The sequence below is a fragment of the Dermochelys coriacea genome, chromosome 3, assembly GCF_009764565.3.
Source record: "Dermochelys coriacea isolate rDerCor1 chromosome 3, rDerCor1.pri.v4, whole genome shotgun sequence".
Lineage (NCBI taxonomy): Eukaryota > Metazoa > Chordata > Testudines > Dermochelyidae > Dermochelys > Dermochelys coriacea.
This window is the reverse complement of record NC_050070.1, coordinates 132,308,264-132,331,627: the sequence shown is the minus strand read 5'-3', so window position 1 is coordinate 132,331,627 and position 23,364 is coordinate 132,308,264. Positions and strand designations below refer to the sequence as shown.

At 42.9% G+C, this 23,364-nt stretch overlaps 2 protein-coding genes across 13 annotated transcripts in view; one reads left to right on the top strand and one right to left on the bottom strand.

The window, feature by feature from the left end:
• Positions 1–1,770, bottom strand: part of TAF5L (TATA-box binding protein associated factor 5 like) — a 25,802-nt gene extending 24,032 nt beyond the window's left edge. Inside the window, exon 1 of the mRNA XM_038394455.2 lies at positions 1,634–1,770. The gene's annotated coding sequence lies outside the window, so the exon portion shown is untranslated. The remainder of the gene's footprint in view (positions 1–1,633) is intronic.
• The window catches only part of URB2 (URB2 ribosome biogenesis homolog), a 25,285-nt gene extending 1,921 nt beyond the window's left edge, over positions 1–23,364 (top strand). Inside the window, exons 1-10 of one of the 12 annotated variants that reach the window (XM_038394449.2) lie at positions 1,891–2,030; positions 3,003–3,145; positions 5,342–5,518; positions 6,495–9,906; positions 11,922–12,082; positions 13,870–13,980; positions 14,892–15,134; positions 15,878–15,968; positions 17,547–17,686; positions 22,647–23,364. In XM_038394449.2, coding sequence (XP_038250377.1) covers positions 3,020–3,145; positions 5,342–5,518; positions 6,495–9,906; positions 11,922–12,082; positions 13,870–13,980; positions 14,892–15,134; positions 15,878–15,968; positions 17,547–17,686; positions 22,647–22,844 — 4,659 coding nt within the window. In that variant the 5' untranslated portion in view covers positions 1,891–2,030; positions 3,003–3,019 and the 3' untranslated portion in view covers positions 22,845–23,364. Of the gene's footprint in view, positions 1–1,890; positions 2,031–2,051; positions 3,146–5,341; positions 5,519–6,494; positions 9,907–11,921; positions 12,083–13,869; positions 13,981–14,891; positions 15,159–15,877; positions 15,969–17,546; positions 17,687–18,489; positions 18,502–18,782; positions 18,959–22,646 lie in introns of those variants that run through there. The other 11 variants (XM_043511347.1, XR_006280092.1, XM_043511349.1 and 8 more) reach the window with 11 other exon arrangements.

Genomic DNA, 23,364 nt, shown 5'->3' with positions numbered 1-23,364 from the left:
TAAATCCTCGCTTTCAGGTCAATGTTCTGTTACTGAGAGGCACCAAAATTGGAGTCCATGTGCAGTACAACGTAACTTCATTTTTGTATGGGGGCTTTCAGATAAACTATAATCCCAGAACACTTTACAGAAGTACATGGACTCTCCTAAAAAAAAATAATTATTTCCAATATTTTTGCCTGGGTCACTGACAACTGAGAATTGGAGTTTGGGTTCAGAAATAGAGGAGACAGTGGTTTTAGTGGGAGTTGTGTCCATTTACACCAGACCTGTATTTTGGGCACAGTCCATAGAATAAGCTTGACCAACCCCATGAAGGAAGTTTCAAGAATGAGATTAAATGGCAAGCTTTGTCTGCCTTATTTCCTGTGTCCCGCACGAGCATGATCTATTTTATTTCCACCCACAATAGATCACCCTCTCCTTTCAAATTCTAATACATCCCTGCCTTCCTTAAAGTGAAACTGTGGGGTCAAATCTTACTCCAAAATTAGGTTTTGTAAAAACAAAGTTAGAGCAACAGACCCATTTCCATGAATTTCCCCCCTCCCAACCGAAAGAGTATTTTTAAATAATAACTTTCCTTTACAATGTTTGCAACCCAAACAAAACACCACTGAGCAAGCGCATGAAGACCAGAAAACGAAAATAAATTTCATTTTTCATTGCATAAGCATAAAAAGAAAAATCCATAGAATAGATTGTTAATAAATCCTGAATTTTTAACACTTTCAGAATTTATTTGTAACACGTAAGAAAAGTTTGGTTTTTACACTGCAGTTGTATTTTGGAAGACAGCTTTGTAAGAATGGGAATTTGTGGTTCCCTGTGTCTCACTGAGCCCAAATCAAATGTGCTCAGTAAAAAGTCATTCATAACTCCCAGCCCTACAACCTGGGAATGAAGCTGGTTTTTTTTCCTGCTCGTGCATCATCAACAACACGAGATTCTGCAGACCAACTTTTCCTTCAGTGCCACCGAGGCAACCTGATTAGCCTTCAATAGGGCTGCACAGGTGTCACTGAGGGCAGAACTGGGCCTGCAGGGCCTTTAGTGCTGGCTCTGATGAAAACAGGAAAGCCCCAGCTTGATCTTCAGATCCCAGACTCTGGTTGTAGGGCTGGCATTTACAAAAGTTATGGTTTTGCTCCATGTAAGCTGAACTCCTGTGACCTAGAATCACTGAGACACAATAATCAAGGGGTCCCACAGGGCCATTTTTACAGGGTCACTTTTCAGGGCAGAATCAGTTTGATAGTCCCCCCACCCGCCAATAAAATCAGTGCAGAGCACAGAGGGGGGGAAGCCACGGGCAGAGAAGGCAGCAGCCGCCAGGGGGAATCAGGAAGCTGGGGAGGAAGAAGGAGATAAAAGCAAGAGAGAGGGAGCAAAGGCGAAGCGGATGGGGAGGCAGGATCCTCATCCCGCTCCCTGTTGCTGAGGCTGCACCGCTGCAGGGAAGGCAACTGGTTCCCGTCCCCTTGCAGGCGGGCGCAGCTGCATCCCCGGAGCGGTGTGCGCCGCCCCCCCAGCCCAGGCCTGCCTCCTTCTCCCTCCCAGGGCCCGGGACGGCTGCCGGGCGCGTTGCACGGGGCAGCCTGCTCGCGCGCTCCGCCCCGGGGGGGCCACTCACTGAGCATCGCAGGCGGCGGCGGCGGCGGCTTCTGCGGCGGGCACACGGCGCAATCCTGGGCTCGCGCTGTCACTGCGCCCGCCGGCGCGAGACGCCGCTCTCCGCAGCGCGCGCGCAGCCAGCGCCGCCTCTCTTGGCTGCCGCTGCTGCTGCCTCAGCCTCCGCCGCGGCTCGAGGCAGGCGCTCCATGACTGACTGACACAGAGAGAGAGAGAGAGAGCGAGCTCCAGCGAGGAGAGCTGGGGCGGCTGCCACAGCGCATGCGTGGTGCACCCCCACCAATGGGAGGCCCTCGCCCCGGCGCTCGGCTAGCGCTGCCTGGCGCCTTGAGCGGGCGAAGGGCAAAGGCCGCGGGGCGGAAGCACGTGTGTGCGGGGACTCGGGAAGCCGCGGCCGGGTGAGGCGGGAGCCTGCGCGCGGGCTGCGGCCGGCGTGAGCGAGCTGCCCCCGGGCTTGTGCAGCGCCGGCAGCCGGGGAGCGGGCTGCGGGGCCGGAGCTGGCTCGGTTGCGGTGCGGGCCCCAGCCCGGGAAGGGCCCCCCCCCGGCGGGTGGCTGCATCGCGGCGTCTGGACATCGTGTCTCAGAGCTGGGCGAGATCACGCTGGCCCGAGCCGAGGCTTGTTGCGGGCGTGGGGTGGGTGGGGTCCGTGGTCTCAGGTGACCCTTGGGTGGGTCTGGCGTACGGCAGCCGCCGCAGCCGGCACTTGCTCCGTGTGCTTGGCTGGACGTAACTGAATCTGGTCCATTATTTTCCGGTATGTACCGGACCCCGTGGCTCACCTTTGGAGCGGCGGGTTCCGTTCAGCTGTAGGCACTGGCGGTGCTTGCTGTGTAATGGACGAGGGGCCAGGGCTCAAAGGCACTGCGGGGCCGGGGCTCAAGCAACTTTTTTACATTCATAACTGGTCCAACAAGCCTGGCGGTGCCCGGGCTATGAACTGCCAAGCCTAGAGGTGCCGGGGCTCACACCTGGCAAACCTTGGGACCAATTAAGCACTGGATGGGTCTGATCCTGAGGCGTGATGGGCATGCACAGTTTCCTGTGATTTTTCGGAGGAATGTTGGGTAGTTCAGCACCTCTCATAAAAAGGCCCAGTTTATGTTGCTGTCTTCTCAGTTTTCCCGGCTCTAGTTTGCCTGGTATCCAACGCTGTTCCCACTGATTTCAGTGGATTGGATCCTCAGTGACCAGACCTGCTTATCAAACCCAGGTCTCTTGCATTGTAAAGCCGAGTGAACGTAGGGCTAGCCCAAATAAGAGTCTGCTTTACTAGAGATAAATAACCGTTAATTCTGGTATTCTTAAATCCTTCTTTTTAATGTTTATTTTAAGTGCATCTAATATTTTTGTGAATATTTGATGTTTCAGATACAATAGTAGTCTCTATGGCTGCAATTTACTCAGGAATTCACCTGAAGCTGAAAAGTGCAAAAACCTCTTGGGAAGACAAAATCAAATTAGCTCACTTTGCATGGATTTCCCATCAGTGCTTTCTTCCAAATAAAGAACAAGTATGGTTTTCTGTTGTTTTTCTAAAATTTGTTTTAATTGTCAAATGCAGAAAAATGTACCAATTTATTGCTGTGGAGACCAAGCTGATTCAGAGGATGAATGATGCATTGCATAGTCTTTCACCTGTAGGCACTGGCGCAAATACAGCTGCAATAGGGAGTAACTGAAAGTTGTTGCTGCTGATGGTTGTGAAGGAGACCAGTCTGTTTCCTAATAGGCTTTCATCTCCATCACAACAATGACCACTAAGAGGCAGTTATATGGAAGTTTTGTTTAGTGGCTTCAGTAGAAAGTCCAAGTATAGAATGGGCTAAAGAATGAACTACCTTCTCATATCTAAAGATGGTTTTTCCAATTCAGGATTGGGACATGCTCATGGGGCAGAGGGGAGAGAGATGCAGTGTCCATGCAATACTTGTTTTGTGGATAAATTGAAGATCTCTGTCTCCAGAGTTGTAAGGCTAGCATCTTTCATCACATTTCCTACATGGCCCCGCAAAGTCTTGCCAACCGTCTCCTGATAATGGCTAAAATGACCATCCACCAGTCCAGGAGGGGGAAATTGGACTGGTGGGGGAGAGTTCTCTGTGGCTGTGAGACCTGTTTCCTGGCACGTTATCTGTGTGACTCTGGGCAGCATGATCACTCGCTCCTTGGATTCGTCCTTGGAGTAGTGGTTATTGTCCAGCACATTCTCTGTGCGGTGTTCCTCTCTGGATACCATGTTTTGATCCTGTGATCTGTTTTTTTGTTCTCTGTAAATAGTTGATTTCTGACTTGTGGCTCCTCCTTTCACCTGAGGGGGGCAGACCTTACATCGTTTGGTGGGCTTTGCCTGCTGACCCAGCTATCAAACCAGCTAGCATTTTAATTGAGAAGTTAGCACAAGAAGGATCTGTAAAAGTGTTTTTGTTTTGTTTTTAATTGTCCTATGAATTGCTTTAAGACATGAAATTAACCTTTAATAGAATGGCTAAGTGACCAACATTATACAATTTAATTGTATTTTAATGGTTTTTGCCTACATTTCCTTAGCTTTTTAAAGAAAAGTAAAACTTTTAAAATGTTATTTCAAAGCATCTTCCTTAAGAACTTGGACAAATAATTATTTATTTCACATCTATGTACAAAAATGGAGCAGAAATTGAAGGCTTCCTCTTTACTCTCCTGGGAGACTTGGCTTCAGTGGCTTTAATAATTTTAAAATTATCTTATTATTCCTCTCACAGAATTTAAAAACTCTATCATCTTTGCTAGCAGAGATTGTTTCCTTGAATTTGGCTCACTGGGTTACAGTATGTGCTTCTTCTATAACTGTAGTTGTAGGTCTGAAGGCTTTGTAAGAGCTGGAAACTTCATAATGGTTAGCATGGAGCTTGCAATATATGTACCTTGAAAGTTCAGTGCTGACTTATGACATTTATAATCCTTTACAGGTCAGACAGGGCCTTTGGAGCTTGTAACTGTATAGTGGTGATTGTGGAATTTACAAGATATTCAGGTCTGGTCTGCAGATCCTCTAGTACATGGACTATGTCTGTACACCTTGTAAGCAAAGCAGACCCTGCCCAAGGATTTTGTAAGCTCTACAGGTTGCAAAGCTTCAGAGGGTTTTTTGTTTTTGTTTTTTTTTCTCTCTATACATCTATCTATCAATATCACAGAGAGACTGAAAAAATAGGAACTCCAAAAAAGTTAAATCAGGCCTGTGCAATCATTCTATTTGGGGATCGAGATTTTAAATAAACTTGAAATCTTTAGGACAAGCTGTTTTTGCATTTTGGAAATGAGAACAGTTTTTATAAAGTGAAAATCCACAATTCTTTTCGTAAGTTCCTTCACTCAAAAATGTCCTCACTGATATAAAAATTTCATGTGAGAAATTTTCTCTGCTGATTTAAGAGAAGCTGAAAGGCACTCCAACATTTTCACCCTTGAAACTAGCTCTATTATGAAGGTTAGAGCGTGAAGGGAGCCAAAATTGAGTTTCGAAACTGTGTTACAAATATAAGCCCTGATCCTGCTTGGAGAACTGCATAGACAGACTTCTGTGTCCACATCAAGCTCATTCTTCATGGGCATCTGTCCACGCAATTCTCAGGTGTGAAGTGGCTACTACAGTTCTGTAACCTTTTCCCATGGAGGTAAAGATGATCACGCACAGCTGTATATTTTTGTTTGTTTAAATTACACAGGTATTACTTGATTGGGTGAGCCATGCATTGGTTTCATATTACAACAAGAAACTTGAACTGGAGGATGAAATTGTTGAGAAACTTTGGATGTACCTGGATAACATTCTCCATAGCAGAAAACTACAGAATCTCTTAAAGGATGGAAAGACAATCAACCTCAGTTTTTTGATTGCACAGGTAACTCAAACCAAACTCTTTAAGTGATGAATATCAGTGCAGTATGTGATACAATATATGACTCTTCCTTTTAGGGGTAGGTGTTGTATGAAATAGTTATGGCTAATTAGCTTACATTTTTAGGCCATTGTATTTATTTTCTCTTCTATCCCCTCTGTTGCAAGACAGCTGATATTTGTGGAGAACAAAGATGGAAAGCAACAACACTTCCCAATAGCCTCATACTCGGATGATTTCACACAGGTTTTCCCCTCCCCAAACCATCAGGGATGGAACGGGATTAAATATTTTGGTTAGTAAGTAAAGACCCAGTCAGACAACCCCTATTCTCACAAGTAGCCTTGATGACTTCATTCAGACTACTCGTGAGAAAGAGTTAAAGGCTTGCAAATGCATATTAGTAGAGGAAACTCTGGGAGATCATATGGCTGTTTTAGAGTATAATTTGAATTATTTGCTTACTAATTGAGATCCTTGCTAAATAGGTTGTCCAATTGGGGATAAGGAGGGAATTTCTCTCCCCCCCCCCCCCCCCCGTTGGCAGAGACCTTGTTGGGATGGGGAGGGCATCTTGCCTTTCTTTTCTCTACAGCACTAAATAAGTTTCCTCACTGTTAGAATGAGGTGGACTATCATGCATCATTATTGCTGTTGTTGTTGTTCCTATTACAGTAGTCAGTCAGGAATGGGGTCTCATGTCAGATGCTGTGCAGACACATGCAAAGACATGGTCCCTACCCTGAAGAATTTACAGTCTGAAAATGATCAATTGTCTATGCCTGGGGTCAGAATAACCACTGGTGGGTCTATGTCCTTCCCATCTTCTGTTACTAATGATTATTTAAGTGCTGTTGATATGTCCAGCTGGAGCTGTCCAGCATATAGAAGATTGTTGTCTGTTCCCCAATGACCTTTGTGTCTGTGTGCAAGGTTGATAGTGATGCTTTTTTTGTTGTTGTTGTTGTTTTATCTTCAGGTCATAAATGAAAGGATATCCGAGTCCTGTGTTCAAAAATCCCACGGAAATGTTGGTACAGTGCTAAGTTGTTGCAGGGGCATCCTTTCCACTCCACCTCTCTCCATCATCTATACAGCAAAATGTGAGCTGATGGTGAATCTCCTAAGCAAGCTCTCCTGGCTGGCCTGTCAATGGCTGACCTCAGAAGATGCTGTGACCTCCCAGTTGTTTGATGTCCTCCAGCTGACCTTTGGTCAGTACCTCCTGATTCAGAGGCAACAGATCAACCCAAATCGTGTGTTTGGGCAAGTGACCAGCCACTTGTTTCAACCATGTCTGTTCCTGAGGCATTTGCTTATGGCCAGAGCGTGGACACCAGCTGATGATGGCCGTGTACGTCAGCATCTGAGCAGGGAAATCCGAAACCAAGTAGAGGCTGTGCTGAAGGCTGGGATTTTCCAGCCTGAGCTCTTGTCCTCTTACAGAGAGGAGCTCCTGCCAGAAAGGGAACCGCAACAGAAAAAGAAAAAGGCTCTTAAAACTATTCTGATGCCAGTCAATACAGTGTTGTCCAAGTTCCAGGATGCTAGCTTTTGTGAATCAGCACTCCAGGTGATCATAGTAGCAAATTCAGTACCTCTGCTTTATAAGCTCTTTTTGGATTCTTACTGTAAGGCAGAAAACCACATGGTCTGTTTCCACATGTTCACCAGGCTTTTTGGCTGTCTAAGGATTTCTCACCTGCAGGAGGATCTATGGCAGAAGATGCTCTCGCCAGTGGACTGGAGCACAGAACTGCTTGCTGTGGAACAGCTCCTGAACTTGGTGCTCAGCAATGATATCTATAATGTTGCCGCTGACCGGATCAGGCACAAAGAGACCCAGTTCCAGTTTTACCGCAAACTGGCAGAAATGTTGGTGAATCACTCACAGGCTTCCATCCCAGCTTGGTTTAGGTGTCTCAAGACCTTGATTTCGTTAAATCATTTAATTGTCGAGCCTGATCTGGATGACCTTGTGGCCTCAGCTTGGATTGATGCAGAGGTCTCTGAGCCACGTACAAAGAAGCCCCAAGAGACTCTCATAAATGCCTTGTTTCAGACTTACACGAAGCTGCGACAGTTCCCTAAATTCTTTGAAGAGGTTCTCTCTGTGATCTGCCGTCCAGCTGCTGATGAGTTAAGGCTGCCAGTCTTGTCTGCTGGGCTGATGGCAAAGCTTCGTGAGTGCCTCCTCGAGCTGCCACCCAACCAGATTCTGGATATTTTGTTCCTCATATTGGAGAAGTGTCAGACTCAAATAATTCCTGATGTTAAAGATGATTCTGATGTGGCACTGAAGCTGTTGTCTGTGATCTCTGTGCTTCACACTTTTCTGTTCAACATGAAGAGTTTGGATAATGTCACCCCATTACCTGTTGTTCTTCGCACTCAGAGTCTGTTGGACAAGATGCAGAGAGAAGTAATCCAGCCATTGCTGGACCTATTGAAGAATCACTGGGCAGACGAAAATAAACCAGGGCTTTGGCTAGAAAAGGTCAGTGATTCTGCGCTCCTCCTTGTCTGCACATGGGTGGAGGTTGACGCTCTGCTTAGTAGAAACTGCAGCAAATATGTGTCTCGACTGGCTGACGCAGCTGGTGGTGTTACTGACTGTGCTGCAGAGAGCTGGGACTTCTCAGCCCTTCTCCCTGGCGTGGATAGACAGTGTTGGAAGAGGGTAGTGAGATTCTCAAGTAGTTTCTGCTCACCTAGTAAATATTGCTTAGAACTGCTCATGCTTCAGAAAATAAAAAAGATCTTAATGCAAACCAATTTTCAGACTGAGGCTGATCTTCGCACCTTGCAGCATGCCGCAGCTTTCATCCTTCATTCTGGAAGATCAAGCATGAGCACAGAAGAGTCCGAACCTTGGAATGGCAACATTAGTGCAATAAATGCTCTCACCTACCCCACTGCACATTGGTACCTTGTAGTCTCAAATCTAACAATCCTGATTCCTCATCTTTCTCTGAAAGATGTAGAGTATATTGCTGATGTGCTTCTGAAGACTTTATCATCAACTAGAGCTCCAGGAGTTTCTGCAGATCAGGATTCCTTCATCACAGCTGAAAAGGTTTCTAAAGCTTTGCTGCATAGTATTTTTCTTCCAGAAATTAAGGTGCTTCACTGTGCTTTTATAAGCCGAGTTATTCAGCAGTGCTCTAGTGTGTTGTGTTCTGTTACTCAGGGCATTGCAGATCAGCCTATTCAACAGCTGTCTGCAGTTAATATACCATGGCATGAGGAAGTCCTCTCATCTTGCAAAATGGTTTGCATGGGGGAGGCACAGTCAGAAAACAATCAATCAAAGGATGAACCCTTCATTTGCTGGACAACAATGAAAAACATTGCTCAACATATATTGTTGTTAACAAGGGCCGGTTCCCCCATTACTTTGGAAGAAGACCAGATAGAAAGCTTTTTGCATTTACTAGAGATGATTTCAGCATTGAAACTTGACAGTCTTTTTCCTTCAGACCATACCCGTTGTTTTCTCTTGCTGCTATCCTTGGTAGCCAATACCAGAGCTAACATCTCTTGCAGTAAGTTGCTATCATTGAAGTTTCTAATTACCTGCTTCCGTCTCCTAACATGCCTACAGACTGGCAGAAGTGTCAACTCTATCTTTAAAGTTTTTCATGCCAGTGATGCTCTCGAGGCTGTTATGACCGCCCTGTTTGCAGCCAGCAATTGCTTTGCTGATGTTTTGACCACTCCCACCTGGGCAGAATTTCTCCAGGTGATCCAAACCTTTTTGGAATGCTTTCTTCAGATGATTGTCAAAAAGAAGCAGAGCCTGAAACTCAATTTGGAAAAGTTCACTTTTTTCCTAGCGAGCTGCAAACCATATGCTGATGCAGACAGAGGCAATCGCTGGAACGCTGCAGTCAATCAGCTGTTCCTAGTACCGCTAACCACACTCTGCCATGTTCTGACTCTGTACCTCCAGCAGCAGCCAGAGAAGAAACAACAACTGACAGAAATGCTGTCTGCTTTGTTGGAGCCAACAGTCCTCCAGACAGGAACAGCTATCCAGCACTGCCTTAGAAACCTCACCAAAGACCAGCCGTTGCCTTTGACATTCATCCCAGCTGTCTCAACTCTACTGAAAGCAGATCTGAGCTACATGTACATTGGTGGCTTTATGAAAATGGAAGGCAAGCAAGAGAATCCTAAAGACCCAGGAAAATATCGGGAGTATTCCCACACTGAACTGTATCAAAAGTTTTACACTCAGATACTGAGAGAGCTGACCTCTGTGGAAGGCCATCTCCAGTTCTTTCACTCTGCCTTGCAGTTTTTAACTGTTTTCTGCTCAGTAACAGATCTGTATCCTGGAGAAGAGACTGCTCTCACTGTGTTCCATGCTGTAAAAAAACTACTTGCTGGTACAGAGCTCTTTTTCTTCAACTCCTCTGTTTAATTTTGAAATACAGGGGTGGGTAAAAGCATCCAAAAGGTTCTTAAGAAAGTCACAAGATGTCCACGTATGCTAGTCCATCAGTAAATTGGTCCTATCTTTTTTAAAAAACAAACTGGGAAGTTTTTAGAGGGATACTGTGGTCATGACTGGGGCGCAATGTTGACCTGTCTTGGTAGTGGTCTCATCTGGAAGGTCTTTGAGGATGTCAGCCATGTAGTTATTTTGATCTCCTTGCTTTCACAGAAATAGTTACTTATGTGTCTCAGTGCTCATTTTTATGCAAAAATATGTATTTTGCCTAAGCTAATGTATGTTTTGTGTGTGCACATGTATATTTTGTGACACAAATCTATCAAGGTTTGAAAATGTAGCCCTTAGCCCTTTTTAAAATGATACTACACTGTTCTATAAATGATGGCCCAAGGCACTGAGAAACACCCCTGTAGAAATATTCTGTTTAGGACCATTTCACCAAATGTGGTCAAACTTTTTGGAGCTGCTCTGAAGATGCATTTTTTTTGGTCTTATGTATCTGGTATAGCAGCTATCACTGAAGGAGTTAATGGATTGGCTTAGTTAAATAACTCGGCACTTTTCACTGAAGATCTCAGAGGGCCTTGCAAAGGTAGATACCTATTATCTCCTTTTAAAGGTGAGGAAATTGAGGAACAGAAAGACTACTGGCCTGGTTTTCAGAGGTGCTGAGCACAATATACTCCAGGCAAAGTCCATGATATCTGTGGGTACTCGGCACCTCTCAGAAAGCCAGACCCTTTATCACCTGCACACAGTAAGCCAGTGACAGAATTGGAATTAGGGGAACCTGGTCTTCTGACTGTCAGTGTGATCTAATGACTGTTATGTTGCCTCATTTAAAATATAACCTAAACTGACGTTGCACATGTGCAGTGTAGTAGTACCAAAAAAAATGGCAATATTATTTTTGTCTTTGATGCCTGAAAGATTTGATTTAGTCTAGTTTACTACTACAGTGATCTTAAAAATGTATATTACCCCGTTTGGTAGGGAATCACAAATGCGCTTAATCCTTAACAGAGTAATTGTAGTACAATTCTGTGTGGAGAAGCCTTTTTGTAAATCTGTTTGTGAGCCTGGCTGAAGCTCTTGCTAGTTGAGTTGCAAATAGATTTTTATATAGTGTCTATGTATAATATTTCTTGCACGCTGTGTATCTCAATTCTTTCCAGTTACAGAATTCACTATACGAGGCAGTATGATGTAAGTGTTAAAACAGGATTGGGAGTCAGGATTACCAAGTTCTGACCCTGGCTTTTCTGCTGACTCCCTCTTAACATCGCTATACCAGACTCTACTCATGTACAAAGCTGATATATTTAGTGCAGAGGCATAATTAATGGTGATAAAATGCTTTGAGATTCTCTGATGAAATGTGTAGAAGTGCCAGGCTTTAAATAGATTAAAATTATTTTCTCCTACAGAAAATCTTGTCACAAATCCAAGGAGTTACTTGCTACATTTGGGGTGTTTGTGGAGCAGATAAATATGCTTGCAAAGTAAACCAAAATTTAAACTAGTCATAAATAATATAATTTTTGACTTCATATGTAGGAGACCTGGTCACTGCTAAACAGAGATCTAAGCATTGTCAATTAATATTCATGTGATATGTGGCTCTCCTCCCAACACCCTGATATTCTGTAGCTTGTGATCAGCTTGTTCCCCTAGCTTGTGAACAAGCCTCATTATAGCGTTTTCACAGAGTGAAGGCACTTAATCAAGATAATGACTGCAGGATAAACAGTAGGATGGGAATGTTCTGAATGACACACTGCTGCTGTGGTAGGTGGGAGAAAGCAATTCTGTGCGGGTGAGCATTAAAAAGTCACTCACAGAGAGCTCCTTTTCAAGGCTTGATTTTGAAAGGGTTTTTTTGGGGGGGGGGGGAGTTCCCCAGGTGGATAAACAATTCAGACGTGTTTGTGTCTCTTGAATATGCAGGCCCTGGCACCACAGTCCAGGTGATTCAAGATCTAGAAATGCAGCTGACAGAATTGATGACCCAGCTGGTGGAGAGCTGCACTACTGAGGAGTTCTGTGTTATGATGAGGCTGGTGCTCCAAGGACTTGAAGTTAGCAATATTTGGAAACAAAATCCTAAAGTAGGGAACTTTGGGCTTATTTCTTATAATTTATTTTCTTTAGTTTTCTCTCCATGGCTTTAAGAACTGCAATAGAACATGGATGGTATCTGATAATATGGGCAGGAAGAAAGAACGTGAACATGACATGAGGAAGACATAGGAGTTTGGCTTTAAATGTGTGTTTGTTATGCTGCACACTCATGGTAACTTACATGGCAATAAAAGTGGTGGTTAGGTACTGTGATGAAGAGTGCCCTTGAAATACCTGAGATCGATAGACTACACTATGAAAAAGAGAGAGACTTCTTAGCTATGAAGAAAGCTTTCAGTAGGATCCCAAGACATTTAGCACTCTAATTCCCAGTAACATTAACAGGAGTCTCACATCAGTGAATTCCTGTAGAGAATGCTGAAAGTCGACTCCTATGTGTTAATTCTAACATTACAAACTGGCCAAATAAAAGCTTTAATTTTGTTTCCTATTGTGTTATCCAGTAGAGTCCTCAGACTCAGCACCCAGAAAAATTTGTCATAATTTTGTAGGTGATTACCAGGAAGCTGGTCAGTCCATGAACTCCAGTCACGCAAAACAAAGATTTGCCTAATTCATTTAAAAGTCACACCTAGTGTGGTCTGTTCTTTGCAGTTGTAGGTATAAATTGGCACATGCTAGTATACATTTCTTGTAGTGTGGGTGGTTCTTTGCTTATCACAATGCTACTTAGCACTAACTGAGCACTTTTCATTGGCAAAGTGCTTTACAAACACAAATGTACTGATTGTCACAAGACTGCTTTGAGGAGGAGGGTAAGTTAGTACAATTATCCCCATTTTTCAGATGGAGAAACTGAGACCAAGACCAGACAAAAGGTTTTATCACTTAAAAATTTCCCACTGTTGTTACCACCAAAGCTGTAGCATAGACAAGAGACTTGCAGCCACTGGCATTTTAAGCATTTTATTGTCCAAACCTACTCTGAACACGGTCAGGTGGCACGGTGCTTTTAAACACCAGCAGTTAAGTGAAGCACTGATTATATTAGTGCTCCCACTATTCTATTCTGTATAGGTTCTTATACTGTACTCACTACTGTAGCATCTGAGTATCTTCCAGTAGTTCATTAAGTGACATATGTACCATCTGTCGCCAATGGAACTGAATTGGTAGTTGTAACATTGGGAAGAAATTTGGCAGACAAGCCTGGCATAGACCCCCCCCCCTCCCCCGGAAGGTTAAGTGACTTGCCTTGCTGAAGCTCAGGAGTATCTGGCTCCCAGGCCTGCCCATTTGGAAAAGGCATCTGTGTGTCATCTCTGTAGATAATGTCCATTTAAAAGAAAATCTAACCTAATCTTTCTACATGGTTTGTGTAACACTAATCGCTGTAGCATATAGGCATTGAAATCCACATGTTTTTGGATTGTAAGGCTGAAATATGTTGTTCTATGTTTTCATCTTAGTTCTTATAAGTCAATATGTGATGACATGTTAGTTGATAAATGTGATGACATTATGCTGGTTATATGGCAGGCTCAAACCACAAGTGAGTTTCATATGTGTATGTTCACACTACTTCCCTCCATTATCTATAATGGATGCTACATGAGTTGATCTACCTTTATTTTTAAATGTGTTAATGTCACGATTTGCTTTTAAAATAGATATAGTACAGAATGCTAAGGTGATTATTGCTCAATGCAAATTCTGTTGAGCTGCTGATAATGTGATGTTTCCACTGAGAGTGCCATATTTCAAGTGAGCGTATTTATCTTTTTGCAGTGATTGTTTATCCATTTTTTTGCAGGAAGTATTGTCAGCTGTTACGCTAACCAAATTGCTGCTCAGCTGCCCGTTAACTGGAGAGAAAGAGAAAGCTTTCTGGTTTACCAGCCCACAGATAATCACAGCTTTAGTTGTAAGTAACTCCCACGGTATAAGTTACCTATCACTTTTGTTTGACAGAGCCTGTAACAATTATGTCTGAAACATACATAAAAATAAATTTAAAAAAAAAATAAATTCTACATTTGACATCAGTTTGGCTAGGATCCATTTACACTGTTTGGCCCAAATTTCCTCAAGTATGTCCCTGTGTATTAGCATGGCACGCGCACTCATTCATTAACATCACCATTACTTTGAGGAAGATTACATCTTTGGGGCTGCACTGCATTGTGTAGAGGTTGAGAGCGTCTCACTAGGCTACATGGAGAGGCTTAGAGAATTGCCTCTCCCTAGGCCTGGGCAACTCTTCTTCTGATCCAAAGGAGGAGAAAACTGTTTGTTGGCTTTTTGCTTTGCTACAAGGCCAAACTAATAAAAAAGAGCATATAAAAATGACTAAGTGAATGAAAATAATTAAATCAGTTTCCTGATGTGCTGTGCTGCACCCAACTGTAGTAGTGTTGGTGCTTGCCATCACAGTGCCTGACTCTCTGGGACCAGAGGTTGTCTGGCAGTGGCTTGGGGTGAGTCAATGCTTGTGAAGGACAGAAATATCCACTGGAACAGTGTAAAAACATGAACAGATGCAAATAGACCCTGCATAATACATTCTGTATGCATCTTCTCTTTGTGATTGTGGGATAGATGCAACAATGCACAGACCCTGCAGTGCTTTCAGGGAATGCTGCATGTGGATATGGCACGCGGCATGTGCCTAACACAGATTGATTAGTATGGATGGGGCTTTATGCTGTTGCAGTTTGCGCCAGTGTACTCCTGCTATTCAAGTTGCAACAGTACAATTCTCTGGTGTGAAAGAAGGGGGTGTATGGAGACAGCGAAATTCTTTTTTATTGTTCTTGTCTTGTTTTTCACATGTAGCTACAAACCAAAGAGGCTTGTCAGGACCAGTTGCTGATTCCCACCATTGTTGTTCCTATACTGGAGACAGTAGCAGCCCTGCTGAGGCAAGGAGAAAAGATTCTCTCCAATCCCCATCACGTGACACTGGCATTCAGCATTCTTCTGACTGTCCCTCTGGATCATTTGAAGATGGAGGAGTATGGGAGCATCTTCCTGGGAATTCATGAAGTGCTGTTTTCCATACTGCAGTGTCACCCTAAGGTGAAGGGAGAAGGGGCTTGAAGGGTGGGGGATCAGAAATTTTAAGAAGCCAATCCCTGACCTATGACCAGGAGGTTGAAAACGTGGAGTTTATGAAATAACAGATATTTGGAAGCAAATTATCACTAAACCTCTAAAGTTAGATTCGGCCAAAGTTTTCAAAAGTGCCCAAGTTCCATATTTTTTTTTTTAAATGATATAGGCACTTAGGCTAAGTCTCTTTGTAGATCAAAAGGACTTAAGCATCTGGCTGTGTAAGTCACTTTTGAAAATTTTTGCCTCTAGTGCCTGTCAGCTGAAAGCTGATTTTTCCGAACTGTTTTCAGATGAATAAGTGTGTTGGTCCTTAAATCTCTGGTCCCTTGGGCAAGCACTGGTTCAGGACAGACAACAGTAAATGCCCCAGGCATAAAACAGCATAACTTTCAACCTCTGCTTTGTGGATGTGGGGTTACTTTGAGATGATTGTAATTATTTGTATTAACCATAGCACCTACGAGCCCTAGTCAGGTACCAGGACCCCATTGTGCCAGCAGCCGTAGAAACGGAACAAAAAGACAGTCCCTTCCCTGTAGCACTTACAGTCGATGTACCTTCCTTTAAAGCATATAAATCCACTCTTATTTTGGGATGTTGAATGTCATGCTGCGTGTGCTGCTTTAATAAAGGAACCATCCTCAAAGCCTTTTTTCTGTACTGCATTAGGTATTTATCTAATTCTCTTTCATTTGATGTTCTTGCAGGTGATGCTAAAAGCAGCGCCATCTTTCCTGAACAGTTTCAATAGGCTGGTTGTTTCTATTATGCACGAGGGGCGACAGAAAGGAGACAGAGGTGCTGTGTCATCGTTTTCATTAATGTACCCGACTCTGAGTGGGTGCAATGCACAGTAGAATGTGCAGGACAGGGCAGGCTGTGTGTAACGTTAGAAGTTGAAACAAAGTCCCAGGGCCAGATCATGGCTTTTGGGCCACTGGCCACATAGGCAGAAGTGAGGATGAGCCACGTAGCAATCTGCACTCTGACGCTCTTTGAAAGGTTCTTTCCAGGCTTCATCCTGGGAGACTAGCATAGTGCTTCCATTTCAAACTGTGACCCTGGCTGGCCCCGGCACAATGACACAACACAGACAGGGGCAAGGCTCCTTGTATCTTATGTCGGTTCCTCTCCCTCCAATCTTTGCATTCTCACTCAGAAATGGCCACAGTAGCCCCCATTGTATAAGGTCAGTGAAGGTTTTAGGAAAGGCATGTTTTTTCTGGTGTGGTGGCTCCAAATGCTGATGATTTACACCAGCGCACTTGGGAAAGGGCTTTATAGATGTGCTACTAAACGGAGCCCTGTGTTGCAGATATTAGATATGATACAGACTACGTGTTCATCATTGTGTGTTAGATACAAAACCAGAATCTTGTATATGTTCAAAGTGTTACTTGGGATTTACTACTTTGACTCCATTAATTCACGTGGCTAAAACCAAGTTCACTGCTTTGAAATTTACCCCCATTTTGTGTGTATGTATTATAACCATATATATGCAATAGGCAAGAACACTAAGATATTCCAAAGGAGAGAGAGGAATGATACATTGATGCACCCATGGCATAAAATCTGAGGCTTATACATTTCAGTAATATCCACATTTTCCAAAAAGAAGAATCAGTGGAAAGCTACAGGTTCAGGAAATCCCGTGATTTAGATACACTTGGTCTATCTCTGCAGAATTATTGTATTTTAATAATAAAAAACAAGACACATGCCTAGATTTTTTTCCCCCCACTTTCCTCCTAATTTCTATTAAGTTATCTCATTGCCTGCCAGTGAAGGATTGTTCCCTACAGAAAATTCAAGTCCTCTGTCCCATCTAGTTTTTAATGTCTCCAGTAATGGTGATTCTCTTTGAAGATTGTGCCATGTAATAGGTCTCATTATCAAGAAGCAGCTTCTTGATATAGTATTCTGTAAGTGGCACTTAAAAAAACAAAACAAAAAACCAAACCTGATGTTTTTGCTCTTTTTCCAGTTAACTGGGTAGAGGGCTGGAACATGGGAGGTACCTTCCCCGCCCATCTCTCTGCTTGAATTCATGTAACAAAAGTTGGCTGCATCCTAGTGTATGGTGGAGTTGAAACAGCCTTATGCCTTTATTCTTACAATATTGCCCTTGAAAGAGAGTCTATAAAGTGTTGTAAGGGATTGTTCATTTTCATAAGGGCACAGTTGCTTTTAAACCACTCTTCTGTTCTCACCTCTCCTGTATTTAAAAAAATGCATTTTGGCAAATCCAAAATATGAAACCATGGCTAGGTAGTTGCTGGTCTTACTTGAAGTTTTGTGTTTTCGGTTTTTTTTCCTTGTATAACAATTTTTTTTAACCCCTAATTTTGCATCACAATTTGACTTCTGTTTTAGGGAGCACAGATGAGTTTGGAGTTGTATTGAAATGTGCACACTTGGTGGAAAGGATGTATAGTCACATTGCTGCAAAAACAGAGGAGTTCACAGTGTTTTCTGTCTTTATAGTGGCCCAATACGTGATTGAACTGCAGAAGGTAATATAAACTCATCCACCTTAAAGTCATTATAAGGTTCAGGTTGAAAGTCACTTATTGTTTAAAAGACAACTACTTTAAATTTTTTAAAAATCCACATGCTGACTTGGATGTCTTGAAATTTGCTATACCTCCTAGGGATGCAGAGTAGGGCTAGTGTTCCAAATTTTTGGTCATTTGAGCAAAGGTTCCTGAGATGATCTACCCCTTAAAATTGTTTTTTACAAAATCTCCTGGTTCTTCTGGTGTGGTGGTTTTTTGTTTTGTTTTTGCATACACCTGGGGCTTGAACTATGGTTCTAATTCTCCCCAAATTGATCTCAGGTACTTGGAATTATCTCGGCTGGTACATGATATCACTTCCCCAAAGGGGCAGTGGTGTCTTGAAAAAGTTAGAGGATAAAGTTTACTACTCCAGGTCAGGTTGAGCTTTCTTATGAATCAAAGAGAGAGTGATAGCCACATAGGCATGTGCAGCAAGACTAGGGCTTTGTTGAAGTTGGAGAGTTTGAAGGCAGCCCACTCTTTCAGAAGGTGAGTGGCGAAAGGTGACATGCTGTGGTCATTAAACCTGAGGACACTCATGCACTGAGTTTGAGCCGACCCGTGGCAGTTATCAGAGACCGTATGGACATCTTATGCCTTGCTCTCTGCCTGCATTCTGTAGGGGTTTCTCTTGGACATTTTACCCTCAGACTAAAATTTCTGGTTTGAGAGCGATAATTTAGTGCTCTAAAATCTATAACCAGGCTCTAATCTTATTTTAGAAGTACTGCCAAGAATTTGACATTAATTAAACAGAGGAAAGAGTCTAGTAAGCAGTTAGGATGGTTACATCTTTCTCAACCATTTCTACTGAAAGCAAATATTCTTGCTCTTGCATAGTCTACAATGGAGTAGTTCCTTACAGCCAGACTTAATTTCTGAATTAATAATTTGTTCCAGGTTAGCCAATTTGGATTTCATTGAACACTGCCTGTGTACATCAAAGCCTGCAAAATCCTCTTGTAATTAATTTGTGCTAGTGATCAGGGTTTTACATGTCTCCCTGTCCTAGGTTTAAAACTTCAACTGGGCCTTTTTCCTTTCTGTGCAGGACACACAGCTGCTCCATATCCTGCCTACTTACCCTAATTATTGATGTCCTGGTTATTGAATTTCTCTCAGCTAAGGCTCTAGAGAGTACTAGTGCTAAGGGCTGTCTCACAGCAAACTCTTTCCAAGGACTGCATTGTGTACTAGCCTCTCTGGGCCTGATCCATTGATATTCAGGTACCTTTCTGCAGTCGCCCAGCCAAGCGGGTTTTTCTTGCTCTCCTTGGCTGCTGTTCAAATATCCAAATCCTCATCTTTGCATCAGCCATCTGGAGCAACTGCTGTAGGATCAAAAATCTCCACAGTTGTCTGGCTTAATCCACTTCTGTACAGCTTGCCGGGTGCCTCACTGGGCTTCATCTCACATGAGCAGAACTTCAGGCTGTCTCTAGACTGACATCATACTTGCAAAGTACTGCTGCATTTTAACACTATGATAATCTTTGAGTATCAGCTACTGAGAGTGCCACCTGTGCTGCCCGAACCTTCAGTTGGCTGAACAGACGATTTTGTCCTTAGCTACCCACGTAATTCGGCCACCCTTTCAAGTAATGTTCAGTACGATCAGTTTCCTCAAGCTTCTGCAGTCAGAGCCATTCCCAGCAATAAGCTGAATATGGGTGATGGAGAGGAGTGACTGAAAGTAGTGCCATAGGGAACTCCCAACAGGGATAACTTTGGTGTTAACAAATCCAGCTGCTCCTGTCTTGCCTATCTTTTTTTCTCCAGTAGGACTAACTGGGGTAAATTAAGTTGTTGCTGCCAGGTCCTTCTGCAATTCACTCACATGCTGTTCAGACTTCTGTCTGTGTACTTTTTTGTGGCATGCCTACCCTACCTGTTTTTTCTAGCAGTGTTGAGTAACTCATCCACAGCAGCACGCTATCTGTTATCTGCTTTACCTGTTTCCACATCCTCAGCGGAAGCTTCCAGCTTCTACTTCCTCTCTCTTTGTAATCATTTTTATGTTTTTACCTTTCCTTTTCTTTTCCACAAACTGCACCCTCCGACACCAAGACCAGGCAAATCCCGCTTTGGTATAAATTGCAGCTGTGGGGGCTCCAGGTGAGGAAGGAGTGAAGAAAGGGAGTGGGGGGAAATATTCAGTCAGTGTAAATGCAGGGTGCTCTTTTACCAAGTCCTCCTATTCTCTGCCCCCCCCCCCCCCCAAAATAAGAGGAATTAAAACTTTAAACAACCATTGCTCAAAAGACATTACTAGAGCATTTGGATGGGCAATCCATAAAGCAAACCGAGATCCCACTATTCACTGGTTTCTGAATAAGAGCAGCTTCTCCCTAAAGACAGTATGTATGGCAAAGTTTTAAAAAGTGGGTGCATCACTTGATCTTAAACTTTGCTGGGGTGTGAATCTACCCCACACTAGCTTGCCATGCACTAACTGTCCACGTGGATCCTGCTGCTGTGCAGTAAAATCCCTAGTGAGCTTTGATCTATGCCCAGGTCAAAGCAGAGTAAATCAAAGCACACTATGAAGCTGTTAGCGTGTGGCTGCAGGGTCCACACTCAGTTAGTGCACGGCAGGCTATTGTGAGGAACTAACTCTTCATTTAGACAAGGCCTCAGTGTTTCAGAACAGAGTCTTTCATATATAGAGCATAAGTTTGTTCTGCAAATAACAATGAAAGTTAATGTTTGAATCTCTTTGGTTTAAACATGCTGTTTAACTGGTTTTAAGCCTCACTCTTTAAAACCTGCTCAGTAGCTATGCTCGTAATTATAGAACCACTGACTGTTCTGCAAGTGGTGTCTGTTTTAATTTTCACATACGGACATTTTCAAGTTATTTGATTCTGTGTTAGAGCGTAAGGCCTTGAGACTTTAGCTAAAGGGTGCGGTGTAACTATATGCCTAACTAGTTGATGATAAATAACTGTACAAATGAATCTTTGTTTGGGGATTCGTATGTTAATGGAATAATTGAGCATGAGGAGGAGAGTTAATGAATTGGTGGGACACTTACTGAATTGGTGACATGGAGTTCTCTCTTTTTAAAAAAAAAAAATCGATCTCAAAGGGGAAAGGGGCTGGGCCTATACATCCTAGAAAGCACTTGTGACCTCTCATGGTGCTTTGAGAGAACAGAAGAGAAACCCCTTTTCAAAGTAGATTTTTACAAAGGCTGCACACACACTTTTACTCTCTCAATCATAAAGGGCAGTTTCCCCGATGAAAAATCTAGTTTATCAATATTTATCACAACAAATGTAGACACTTATTAATTATTCTGAAATAAACCCTAGAAAACTCCATCATTGGCCCTGGGTACACCTGCAGCCTCTTCCATATGCTTAATCTCACCTTTCATGCGTTATCAGAGCTGTAGCATAATTCAGCAATGGTGAAATAATTCTTCACACACTTAGCCATCCCCCATCAAGAGTTCTGTAATGTAAATTGGTCTTGCTAACTATATAGACCATAACACGTGTGTAGGTAGAATTAACTGCCAGCTCACAGTGGCAGTTGTGTAAATCTCATAAGGTTTTTAGATAGTGGTTAGTGGGAATTGCATTGTAAAGTAAAGACAGTTAAGAGGAGTTGGGGCCAAATTCAGATGTGGTGTAAGCAGGTGTAACTCCACTGCAGATGCATCTGCTTACACTAGGTATGAACTTGATCTGAATTCTCAATTATAGTGGTATTTCATGCTGTTCCTTCTGTGCAACGATCAGCTGGCTCTTCATCCTCTTAGAAGGCAGCCCCTGCCCCTTCACTGCTCTGTGTCCTCAGGGCAGAAAGAGAGCCTGGACCCGACACAGTGATTAGGAGTTCACTTCCATAGTGAAGAGTTTATTACTTCAGGAAGAGAGGAAAATTCTGAGTTTTAATGAGAGCCTTTCATGCAGTTTTCAATATGCTTGGGAGTGCAGAAGCCCAGGTCTGGAGGCACCAAGTTAATTTTAGTATTCAGCAGAGATAAGACCTATTTCTATGGCAAGAACGGCATGATCAGCTCCAGAGGCCACCTGAACCAAAAGCAGTAAAATATTCAGTGAGTGGGTTATGATCATAGGATGTGTTCCAGTTTGCCTAGAGCCCCAAAACACTCCGGAGTCAGACTTGATGAGCTTTGTTATGGGGATTATGGCAGCTGTGGGAAGACAGTGTGTCTAGTGATCAGCAGGGGACTGAGTTAGGAGTTTTAGGTTGTATTCCAAGCTCTGCCATTAGCTTGCTGTATGACTTTATGCAAGTCTTTTAATTTCTCTGTGCCTGAGGTTCCACAGGGTTAAAATGGGTCAAGTAAACACACACCTGAGAGGGAGTTCTTTAAGGCTTCTGTAATTAATGCTTATAAAGCAAATTGAAATTCTTGGATAAAAGTTGCTAGATAAATGCAGTTGTTAAACTGGAAGAGGCAAAACGAACTAACCATTTTAGATGTAGGCTCACAGAAGGACTTGTTCCTAACTGAGATTTCAGTGTGCAGCATGCAGCTAATATGTTGGCTATTGTTCCGTCTCCTGAATATGAAAGAGGTGTACAAAAAAAACTGCTGGAAAAATCTATTCCAGGATGGGTGTCTTAGAATATTTTACTGTAGGGTTTTTTTTGTTGGGATGATTTCAAATTCTCCCAAGTATAACAGAGCGTTTACCTGAACACTCAGCACCACTGCAAATCTTAATATACAGGATTATATATTACTGCTGTGTTTTAAATCAGGTTTACAAAATCGGGGAGATAATTTATTATCTAGTATTTTACACGGTGTTTAACAGACCATTCTAGATGGGCTGATACCTTGGATTGTATCTTGTCGGTACTTTTATTTCCAGTCACTTGGCATATACTAACTATGGAAAGTAAAAAGTTTCATGAGATTTTGTTCATCTCCTAGGTGACCTTACTTCCAGCTATAAAGAAACATCTAACTGAGGGAATGTATCACATCCTAGACCTTTGCATTGAACGTGACATCAAGTTCTTAAACGCATCGCTACAGATGGGTGTAAGAGAAGTCTTTAAGGAATTGTACAATGATTATACCCACTACCACAAAACTAAAAAACATGGGGAGAAAAAGTACACTGCGTGATGTATCCTTCCTAACATTTGCATAATCAATAAGAACTTGATCTTGTGTGGAGCTGAGAAACTTCAGCTCTGATTAAGTTCAGGATGATCAACACATTGCAGGACCATGCCATCAATTGTTTTGCTAAAAGTAAAATATTGAATATGTCCCTGTATAACTGGCCTCGACATCTCTGGTAAGAAAAGGACACGTGCTTAAGCCTCGGCCCTGCTGCAGCTGTGCAGAGCCCCATTGAAATCTCTCTCTGCAGCCTGTATATGTGCTGCTTGTTTCAGGATCTGGGGCCTTGTGTAATTTTCCTGTGCAAGCAAAGAATGTACTGAGTGAAAACCTTCAGTTATTATGCAACTGCCCTGCCCTGTTGTTTACAATGGGGAGCGGCGCTAAATAATGGTAGAGTGCCCCACACCATACTTTTTTTTACATTCATGCCAAATAAATTTATTTGTATGCAACTGTAAAATATTCAGTCAGCTTCTGTTACAAAATTGTGTAAATACAGATTTTTAGAAAACCTGAA